Source organism: Chelonia mydas, chromosome 1 (genome assembly GCF_015237465.2).
Source record: "Chelonia mydas isolate rCheMyd1 chromosome 1, rCheMyd1.pri.v2, whole genome shotgun sequence".
Lineage (NCBI taxonomy): Eukaryota > Metazoa > Chordata > Testudines > Cheloniidae > Chelonia > Chelonia mydas.
In genome coordinates, this window is record NC_057849.1 from 310,370,835 (window position 1) to 310,382,601 (window position 11,767).

The 11,767-nt window shown below is 40.1% G+C and overlaps 1 protein-coding gene across 3 annotated transcripts in view; it reads left to right on the forward strand.

The window, feature by feature from the left end:
* IL17REL (interleukin 17 receptor E like) overlaps positions 1-11,767 on the forward strand; it is a 78,399-nt gene that overhangs the window by 45,678 nt on the left and 20,954 nt on the right. For all 3 annotated transcript variants that reach the window (XM_037889048.2, XM_007068765.4, XM_037889049.2), the window contains exons 6-9: positions 4,937-4,981; positions 8,035-8,174; positions 8,365-8,436; positions 9,376-9,430. In XM_037889048.2, the coding sequence (XP_037744976.1) occupies positions 4,937-4,981; positions 8,035-8,174; positions 8,365-8,436; positions 9,376-9,430 (312 nt within the window). The remainder of the gene's footprint in view (positions 1-4,936; positions 4,982-8,034; positions 8,175-8,364; positions 8,437-9,375; positions 9,431-11,767) is intronic.

Sequence of the window (11,767 nt, forward strand, 5' to 3'; positions counted from 1 at the left end):
CTGAACAGCAAATGTAACTTTTCTTGTCTGCATAGTAAACACTGGCATTTTTATCTGTTTTAATAATCAAAGTGGTGCTTTCTGTGCCATCTTGGTTGCAAAGATTTGAACTGCTTCCTGAAGGTCCACAGTCTGGGCCAGCTCATGCCTATTGAGATGGTTGCAAGGCCAACCAGCCTCTCCTGTGTCATTGTGGAGCGTAGATGTGTTTTTATTAACTTCAGCTTGGAGAAGCTGCGTTCTCCACTGGCAACTGTTACAGGAAGTATTAGAAGTATGCACAGAGCAACAAAAACATTTGGAAAGAGGGTAGTCATCTTATTTGTGCACATATATTCCAGAACAGCCTTTGGAGTTGATCCTGTTGAAATGTATCTCGAAAGGGCTTTCAGTTCGTCACCTAAATCACTCGCATCAATATCACGCATGTCATCATGTGTCAACACTGACTCCTAGTGCCCTGCATTGCTGGTGTAGGTCTTCTTCAGGTATAGTGAGGAGTTTTGGAATATCATACAACATCCCAAATATACTGCTGTGTTCCTCGAGCCGCATGAAACGTTCTTCAACTGACTGTATTGCACAATCTAGCACCTGGTTAAAGAATTCAACTTTGAATTGTTGTTTGGGGTCTCTTATGGGATTATCCTGTTCCTCGTAATCAAAATGTCTTCTTCTTTGGTGCCTCTTGTATTCTTGAATAGGTGGGAAAATAGCTTCTGTGCACTCTTCAGAATGTTTTGAAATCCCTCATCTGACCGGTAAGACTGTAGGTCTGACTTTGCTTTGTCCAGTTGTTCCATTGCTCCAGATATATCAAGGTCAACACCTTGGAGTCTGTTGCTTACAACACTTATTTCAAACAGTATGTCATGCCACAACACTAAGCCACATAGAAATTTGAAGTTACGTATGTTTCTGGTGATTCCGTGTCCCTCTGCCATTGTTCTCCCACGAACAGTTCCTGTTATAGCATTATCTTCCATAATGGCAAGTATGGCATCATCTATCTTCCCAATTTGGTGTGTGTTAGGCTTTATCGCCTCCACTCAACTTTCCCATCGTGTGGCACTCAGTGGTTTCAGTGTCAGAGAGGATGTTCCCAGATGTTGTTGCTTCGAAATTTGCCATCGATGAGTTGATGCAGAGAAGAATACATAGATGCTTTGAATTACATTAAAAAATTCAGCAGCCTCACTAGAAGCTGATGCTGCATCACTGACCACCAAGTTAAATGAAGGAGAACTGCATGGGACAAAAAAAAAAGTCGAGGGTTTATCTCTCGGATCCGTGTCTGCACTCCTCTGTTCTTTCCTTTCATTTTGGCACCGTTATCGTAGCCCTGACCTCTCATGTTAGCCATCGCAATTCCCGTATCTTCCAGCTTTTTAAGAAGCACACTTGTCATACCAGCTCCTGTAGTATTGTCAATGTCAATAAATTCTAGAAAATGCTCTCTGACAGTCACCATTGCAAGGCCATTTTCACTAGGTTCTGTTACAAAATGCACCATTAAAGTAATTTGTTCCGTATGGTTGATGTCAGGTGTGCAGTCCAGAATAACAGAGTAATATCTTGCTGACTTCAGATCTGCCACAATCTTCATTTTGACTTTTGTTGCCAGTAACTATATGATCTCATTTTGAATTGTTTTTCCAATGTAGTGGTGTGTGTGTGTACATTTCTTGGGTGGTGACTCTTCTTAGATGCTCCTGGAGTACAGCATCAAACTCAGCCATCAGCTCCACAATTTTAAGGAAGTTTCCATTGTTTGGCACATACAGCTGATCTGAAGTGCCATACAGTGCTAGGTTTTGGGTAGGAAGCATTCTCACAGTGGCAATGAGCCTTTTCAAAACATTTTGCCAGTAAAGAAACTCTGATGCAATCTTCTCTTGATGCTGATCATCTATGGTGGCCTTTAACCTTAGTCTCATCTCAAGCTCTTTCCACCTATGGAATGCTCTCTAGTGATTTTGCTGCCTTCCCATGGCATGCCAGATTTTTTCCAGTCCCTTGTTCCTGTAGAACCCAATGTGGCTGGAACGTTAGACTGGAAGAGTTTGCAACAAAAACAGTATGCAGCATTCTGGGTTTTTTGAGTACATAAGCCACGGCCTCTCCACTTTGTCACCATTGGGGATTTCACGCCAGTAATGTGTTGGATGGAAACTTCTATTTTATTGTCTTTGGGGAACATGAAGTTTTTCACTTGCTGTGGCCCATTCTGTACAAGGAAGTCCGTCAGGTTACTGCTCAAGTGGGTCCACAATCCTGGATCATCTAGACTTAAGGAACTAAACGCAGCAGCAGCTGTTTCTTGCACCTCTACCACACTCTCTTCTCTGATCTACACTTTTCTTCAGGAATGTACATGGTTACATCCTTTTGAGATGGAGATATGGATGCTGCAGTAGCTGCCAGGTCACCTGTACTCTGACTATCTGGAAGATCAGTCATCTCCTCACCACTCCCAGCCCCAGTGAGGATGTAAGGCTCACCGTGAACATTTGTGTCTGTCTCTCAGGAGAACTCCTTCCTGCTTAGATAGAAAAGTTTCCTTTGCTTTTTCTTTTTCTGAATGCTGCCCCAGAGGGGCATTTTCTTCTTTCACTCATGACTGCTGTTCTGTGCCAGCTATAGTGGCTCTCAACACTCAGCTGAAGGGGACAAATAAGCAGGCTGGTAGCAGGGCCTGAGTGAGGGAAGATATCAGCGTCTTAAGGACCTAACTGGCTTCTACTACTTCAGTTGACTGCCTATTCTCCTCAAGTGGGTTCAGGGAAGCAGCAGGAAACAGGAACTCCCTGAGAAGCTGGTGTTAATCAGTCCAGGCTCCTGGGGGTGCTAGAGAGGTACATAAGAGGCTCCTCCTCCTCTTTTTCCTTGCAGCTCCTGCTGCTTTGTTATTCTCTCTCTTCTTTTCTCCTGCCTGCCTGTTATGTCTCTTGTGCCCTCCTCCTTCCTCCAGCACAGCACACCACCATCTTTGTGCATCTAGAGCAGAGAGAATACATAAGCACCAGCAGCAGGCACAATTTTCTACACTCTGGGTCCTAGTGGCGCCCTCCACAGTCTGGCACCTGAGGCGGCTGCCTCATGGTAAGACCAGTCCTGTCTTTAGCGCATCTGGCATGTAAATATCTTGCAACGCCTGCTACAACAGTGCCATGCAAAAATCTGTTCTCACTTTCAGGTGACATTGTAAACAAGAAGTGGGCAGCATTGTCTCCTGCAAATGTAAACAAACTTGTTTGTCTGAGTGATTGGTTGGACAAGAAGTAGGACTGAGTGGACTTGTAGGCTCTAAAGTTTTACTTTGTTTTGTTTTTGAATGCAGTTATTTTTTGTACATAATTCTACATTTGTAAGTTCAACTTTCACAATAGAGATTGCACTACAGTATGTGCATGAGGTGAATTGAAAAATAGTATGTCTTGTTTTTTACAGCACAAATTTGTAATAAAAAATAAATATAAAGTGAGCATTGTACGCTTTGTATTCTGTATTGTAATAAATATATTTCAAAATGTAGAAAACGTCCAAAAATATTTAAATAAATGGTATTCTGTTATGAGCTATCAGTGCAATTAATCGTGCAATTAATCACAATTTTTTTAATCGCTTGACAGCCCTACCATAAATATAAAACCTTGATGTTTAGCAAACATTTCAATTTCATGTTACATTACCTCACTTTTTATTGCATGAGAAATATAGTGTGTAACATCAAATTGGGCTTTCTAAAAACCTGCTTTTCATTTATACCACATTACATGGAAGAAGGAACAAAGATATACACTGGAAAATTGCTCCTGGCATTGTATGGTGAAAAAGAAAACAAAAGTCTGCTCCAGTATTGATTTAGCCAAAAAAGTTAAGTCTAGGAAGCAACCTTGGAGATGTATAGAGTTAGTTAAGTGTATGTTTAAATCATTCCTTAACATGCTGTCAGAAATTAGTCCTATCTGCCAGGGTCTAAATCAGGGGTGGCCAACCTCAGCCTGAGAAGGAGCCAGAATTACTAATGTACATTGATGAAAAGCCACAGTAATATGTCAGCATCCCCCTGCCCCCATCAGCTCCCAGCACCTCCCGCCCACTGGCAGCCCCGCTGATCAGTGCCTCCCCATCCCTCCCCACACCTCCTGATCAGTTCTTTTGTGGCATGCAGGAGGCTGTGGGGGGTGGGAGGAGCAATGGCATGGTAGGCTCAGGGGAGGGGGCAGGAAGGGGTGGAGTGGGGGCAGGTCCTGTGGCAGAGCCAGGGGTTGAGCAGTGAGCACCCCCTGGCACACTGGAAAGTTGGCGCCTGTAGCTCCAGTCCCGGAGTCGGTGCCTATACAAGGAGCCGCATATTAACTTCTGAAGAGCCACATGTGGCTTAGGATCTAAATTGACCTTTATGTTGGGCAAACTTCCTAGGAAGTTTCATTTCTCATAACAATAAACCTAAGAGGAAATCAGCATGAAAAATGTTCACAAACATTTGTATAAGATAAATTATGTTGGGAAACTAGGGAGGAATGTCTTAAATTAATTGCAGGTAACTATGGATAAAGAAATGTGGTGTAACAGCCCAGATTGCAAATTTGTTTAAGGTTCTCATGAACATTTGTAGTGAGAGAGAGAGAGAGCCCAAACTGGCGAGAACTTCCTTAATACTAGTGTGAAGTGATCAGTGCGTGAGAAGGAAGGAAGCACTTTCTATGTGCCATTATCTTCTATGACTTTTTGTACTGGACATACATGTTCTGCCTTCAAAAACAAACCAACAAACAGAACAGGGGGATGATCCTCAAGTGCATTAGAGCAATTTCCTTTTAGGAGGTGCTCAGGACTATGGTGATGAAAGCCACATAAATACCAAGATAGACTTCTTGTAGGTATATAGTTATCTCAACACTGCTGAAAACTCTTGTTCTATATTTTGCAGATTGCAGGAACAATGATGTGGGAAAACATATTCCAGTCTGTTTTGGTGAGCTGAGCATCACTGGACATAAAACACATGCATCACATTGTCATTGTGCTTGTACAGTTGCATACAGTCAAGCAATCAAGATGGATAAATATTTTACAGCTGCCAGATATTCCAATGGACCATTCCCTGTTATGTCTATACCTGTATAGCTATAATATTTTCTGCATTTCCAACTGTTATCAACAAAAATTATACAATTGGTAGAGCATGGGGTATTCTGCCAAATGTAAGGGTTTGGGCACATTGACTTGGAAACTGTAGATAAAGTGGGGTTAACACTTTGTTTAATATTAAATCTTACATACACAGGTTTGGCCTCCAGGTATACACTCAGGGACCTCTGCTGTAGACTTTAACCAGCATGGGAGTATTCCTACTGACATCAGTTAAATTTATAGTGACTATTGCTGGAGTGTACAGACTACAGGAAAGGTCCGTTTCTACTTAAAGGGATATGGCCAATTTAAAAAATCATGCTGAATATTTTTCTACCTACTATTGTTACAAGTAACATTTAGGATGGTTATAACTGGAAGAGATTAGAGGAAAACCCAGCATTTTCTGTGATTTTGCGGTTTGAACATTTGACAGAACTTTGTATACAGCTAGGTTCACAATCAGTCAGTTTCTCCTGTTGTTGGTGTGGGTCTTTCACACAGCAACAGGGGAAAGAAACACATATTAAAAAATGAGCACCTGCAACTCCCCTTAAAGTCTTATGGTAGATCCACATGACAAGGGATCTCTTGCATATTTATCTACTACAGTTAGTATATTAAATTGTTCTATACTTTCAGCGTGGTTAATGCATGTTTATAAAATAACTATTTCCCACATGGCATAACCCTGTGTCAAGTGCTATATGATCATGTAAACAAAGAACTTACCATATAATGCCATTACCAACAAAAAGGGGGGCAAGAGTTTAGCATATGCTTGCTCCTTAAAGGGCAATGGAAAGTTAATCATGTGTGCACAGTGAATAAAGTTTAATGAAAATCACATGTGCCAACAATATCCATTTGCTTCAAAGTGTAATTTTAAAGAGAGAGGGCTTCAAGGGGCAGTGTCAAGGCTGATAGCCTTAAAAAACAACCCTATTGGGGATAGACCTGTTTTTTAAATTTTTATCCTTTGACATGTGTCTATTAATTTCCACCTCCATAGCCCTCCATCACCACCAAAAAGTTTTATGTTCCCCTCAGAGACATGCAGTATTTTCACTAGGTGGTCAGCTTCTTGTAGAATATGTAGTGGACAATGTGGAGTTTATCAATAACATTCTTCAAATGAATGAATGGACACAAATGATTGGAAGACCAAAGCTCCAACTTTACGCTGAACAATGTAACACAATGAATAATTAAAAGCAGCAGGTAGGATGTCCTTGTTAAATTCTAATATACCTGGTTCCTGTTGCAACCAACAAAGTCCCTATGCCCCGACTATAGTTAAGCAAAATTTGGAATGTCTGTCCAGCCAGAAAGCCTGACATTTCAACATTTGTTTTTGTCCTTGTGAACAAATAAATTTTGTTTGCAGAACAGAAATTCTGAAAAACTGATCTGAAAGTATCAAAACTGTTTCATTTTGACATTTTTGATCAAAAGAAAACATTATTTACATTCCCAAAATTGAAATGTTTTGTGTTAGTTTATTGAACTGAAGAAGCATATAGTGGCGCATTGCCTCATGGCAGTCGTTGCTTGGGAGCCTGATGCCTCATTCTTTCCTATGGGCGAGGCTCCCTGGCTATCCCTCCCATGATGCACCTAGAGTCCTGTGACTCCTCTGATGTACCAGGCAGCTCAGTCAGAGAGAAATCTGCATTGCATTATGGGAGATGAATTCTTCTGGGAAGCCCAGCCCATAAGAGAGATGGCGATCTGAAATATAACTCTCATAAGGCAGTGTGCTGATACGAAAATGTAGTTCAATGTTTTGTTGAACTGATTTGAAACTAAATGTTTCAGATCAGTTCAGCAAAACAAAATATTCTGATTTGGGTCCAACTGACCCAAATCAAAATATTTCATTTATATTTTCCTGACAATTTTTTGTAGTAATTTTCTCATGGGAAAATTTGGATTTTGTGAAAACTGCATTATTTTTCTGTTGCCTAATTTTTCAGCTCTAGTGCCAACTACAGGCTGCAAAGGTTCTACAGAGGAATCTAAGCCCTATTTCAGTTGATAGATTGTACTATCATCCAAGAAACCAAACAGACACATTCTAGTGCCAGAACTGAGCCATTGTGCAAAATCCTCATCCCTCAAGCCATGTAGCAGATTGATGCTGCTACAACAAATATTTCTTTTCTCAATGATATGTGCCGCTTTGACAAAGACCACAAGAAGTATACATAGAAGTTGTTATTCAAAGACATTTTTAGACTATCAGGAAAAAGTTACTTGTGCCACCACTCTGCTCACTATGCTCCCATTCATATGCTAATATTTGCAAATATATATTAAAAAAACCCAGACTTCTGTGCATCTTGGACCATAGTTGCAAGGGCCGGGAAGATTCCTAGTTAGACCACCATAGAGGACCCCACAGCTAGACTGAAATTAACTTACCCAACAGCCAGCTATCCTGGCCCGTGGAGGCTTGGCAATAAAAGATTTTGTTCAGAAGGTCAAACATGCTTTTGGTCTAAGAGAAAGCTGCACATCTTTTTTAAATTTAATATTTTCTAGCCATAATCAGTTTCGGAAGAGACAGGCAGGGGGAATAACCCATGACTAGATTCTTCAAGTTCTAGAATTTACAGATGGAAACGCTGTTAAGGGATAGTAACAGCTATCTTGGCCTGATAACTGTTAGTTTAATTTTTTTTTAACTAACACTGGATGGCTCTGAACTTCAATCTCATGAAAATCATTAAGTAGCATAAAAGAAGAGGATATTTGTGTGGACTTAAATATACATTGAATGAAATCAAATGTATCAATATGAGGGGGAATAAACACACAAAAAATCAGTGATTGACAACGTAACTAGGAACCTATGTATAATAATTTAATGTGTTTATTTTGTTCTTATCTCAGCTGGGAAGTTGGATTATAATGTGGACAGGGCGAGGAAAACCATATCTGTGAATGTATCAGACTTTCTTCAAGACCAAGACTATTATGTTCGTTTATGTCACAAATGGTTTACCTGTGAAGACGTGGGGTCATTTGCTTTGGTGAGTAAGAATTTATTACAGGCTGGGAGTATTTTCTCGTTTGAATTTAGTGGGACTACTCTGAGTAATGAGTAATGTTGCTCATGTGTATGTGTTTGTACGATCTGGCCTAAGCTTTTTATATGTAGTTTCATTGAAAGCCAGCTACTGCATAGAAGATTGTGAGTCCAGTAATTCTATTTAATTTCAGATAAAAAGGAAGGAGTCTTTGAAGTCAACTTCCTTGCAATATTCCCAGTTACTGCCTTGTCTCTGCATTGAGGTAAAATATTTTGATAACCTTCAGCATCTATCTCAGCCTTAAATAAAGATCACCAAAAGTGCATTATTCCTGCCAATCTCTTTACAGCAAATTCTGTAGTATGAATGGCCAGATTCTGAGCCAGGCTTAGCAAATCAGTGAGAGTTGTGGGTGCTTAGAAACTGCGGCGATTGGATTCTATGTCCGTGAGCCTGCAGACACTTATATTCATAGATTCCAAGGCCAGAAAGGACCACTGAGATCATCTCATCTGACCTCCTGTATAACACAGGCCATAGAACTTTCCCCAAATAACTCCTATAGCAGATCTTTTAGAAGAAACATCCAATCTTGATTTAATAATTGTAAGTGCTGAAGAATCCATCACTACCCTTGGTAAATTGGCCAGTGGTTAATTATCCTCATGTTAAAAATGTATGCCTTATTTCCAGTCTACAATTGCATAGTTTCAGCTTGCGCACATGCTTAAATAATGAAGCCAGTGGGACATATGCGCACATGCATATGTGTTTGCAGGATCAGGATATAAATGTTCAATTGGTTACTAGTAAAAAGGTCTAGGGTCTGTCCTAAACTCATTGAAATCAATGGCAAAACACCATTGACTTAAACGTGAGTAGGCTTGGGACCCAAAATTTATAAATCAACAGTGTTTTATATATTAGAAATGATATTGTGTCACTACAGGAATTTAAAAGAGTTTGCTACTAATAAAACTTAAATTGGAATGTCAAGTAAATTAAATGAAAATCCAAACATAGACATTCAATTATGGAAAATATGAAAGAAAACCAGAATAATCCAACAGCTATTGTGACACATCTCTTTGGCTGGGATGTTTTGATGTGTTCTGACTTTGAATATGTGGGTTGAACTGCCTCAAAAATAGCAGATTTGAGAATATAATTGACTAGCTAATGGCAATTCTTTGGGTTGCAGGGTTGGTCAGCGATCCCAGATGCAAGGAGGACACAACTTTGCCCTTTTAAAAATGGCAAGTAGATTGTAATTATTGCATGGCAGAGTATTATTAGTCAGTTCCTGACATGTACCATCTCCTTAAATGTGCTTGTATATAAAATGACACTGCTTGGATTGCTCCATTTTAAGCAGTGACAGTTTTTATTTGTAATATAGAAAATAATTTTTAAAATGAGGTATTACTATGTATATTTTTCGTCCTATTTTTTTCTAATAAGCCAAATTGTGCTCTCAGTTCACACCAACATAAATGCTAAGTAACTCTATTGATATCAAATTGTGTAAATGGGAGCAGATTTTGGCTCTATTAATATAATTTTTGACAGGTTTCAGAGTAACAGCCGTGTTAGTCTGTATTCGCAAAAAGAAAAGGAGTACTTGTGGCACCTTAGAGACTAACCAATTTATTTGAGCATAAGCTTTCATGAGCTACAGCTCACTTCATCGGATGCATACTGTGGAAACTGCAGAAGACATTATATACACAGAGACCATGAAACAATACCTCCTCCTACCCCACTCTCCTGCTGGTAATAGCTTATCTAAAGTGATCACTCTCCTTAGAATGTGTATGATAATCAAGTTGGGCCATTTCCAGCACAAATCCAGGTTTTCTCAACCAACCCCCCCCCACCCCCCCAAGCCCAACTTGATTATCATACACATTGTAAAGAGAGTGGTCACTTTGGATGCGCTATTACCAGCAGGAGAGTGAGTTTGGGGGGGGGGGGCAGAGGGTGAGAAAACCTGGATTTGTGCTGGAAATGGCCCAACTTGATTATCATACACATTCTAAGGAGAGTGATCACTTTAGATAAGCTATTACCAGCAGGAGAGTGGGGTAGGAGGAGGTATTGTTTCATGGTCTCTGTGTATATAATGTCTTCTGCAGTTTCCACAGTATGCATCCGATGAAGTGAGCTGTAGCTCACGAAAGCTTATGCTCAAATAAATTGGTTAGTCTTTAAGGTGCCACAAGTACTCCTTTTCTTTTTGCGAATATAATTTTTGTTTCTTAATTCAAGCACGAGGAGGCCAGAATGAAACAGCTTGGAGCTCAGCTTTGGGAAGGGTTCATGAAGAAAGTTAGCTTTAAGGAAGTATTTGAAGGCAGGGGCCTGGCAGACAAGAAGGAGGAGGCTGTTGCAAATGTAAAGGGTGAATAAAGGAAGAGGAAGAACTGAGTGTGGGAGTAGTTAATAGGGAGGAGCAGAGGAAACCTGAGTGGGAGTAGGAGATGATGTGAAGGAAAACGTGTAGCGGTTTAAAGCATGTAGAGCTTGAATCTGGTGTATTAATAAATAGGAAGCTGATAATAAATGTAAAATTATTTGCAGACTGTGAGCCTGATTGCAAACCTCTTCCTTGGGTGAGCAGTTACTCACACAGGTAGTTCCACTGAAGTCACAATCTGGCTTGAGGGAGTGGTAACAACTGAAAATGAAATAGGTTTTTATTGTTTTGTGTGGTGAAGGGTTTCTGTCCTGCAGGAAATTCTCATACTTCAACATACGCTTTTATCTCAAACCAGGACAAAAAGTCAGAATACCAAAACTCTTGGCAGAACAAATAGTTCTGAAAGGTTTTGATTAGGAAATATCAAAATTTTTTTGTTCTGAGTCAATTCAGCATTAAACTGTGTACTCCTCAGCCACTGCTGGGGGGAGGGATAGCTCAGTGGTTTGAGCATTGGCCTGCTAAACCGAGGGTTGTGAGTTCAGTCCTTGAAGGGGTCATTTAGGGATCTGGGGCAAAAATTGGGGATTGGCCCTGCAGGGGGTTGAACTAGATGACTTCCTGAGGTCCCTTCCAGCCCTGATATTCTATGATTCATGGGAAGTTGTAGTTCAGGTACCTCATGCCCCCATTGTCCCCTATAGGCTGGGCTTCTCAACTAGATTACATCTCTCATGATGCTGGTTATGCTTGTGTTCACTTTTTTGTGAACATTCAAAGGACCTAGTTTTACTGATGTACCGACTTGCAGAAATATATTTTCCTCTTATTAGGTATTAGGCAAATCCAAATTTCCAAGTTGCTTGCATGAGTATTTGCAGAATTACAATTTTAAATTTGCATGCTGGAAATTCTTCCACATTCATCCAATCAGGGAACAAAACCAATCGCAAATAATTAAGACAGCTCCAGTTTTCAACAGTGTGTATTCAGTACACTGTTTGCAAACCAGAAAGTACACACACCTTCCCCCTCCTCCGAAAATAAGTTGAATAAATCTGTGAAATTGCAGTCTGCTTGTGATGTTCAGGGAAGAGAAAAAGAAGCTAATTATGCAGATCAGTTTACTTGTGTGAATTATTCACTTATCTCTAATCATTAATCAGAGCCCTAG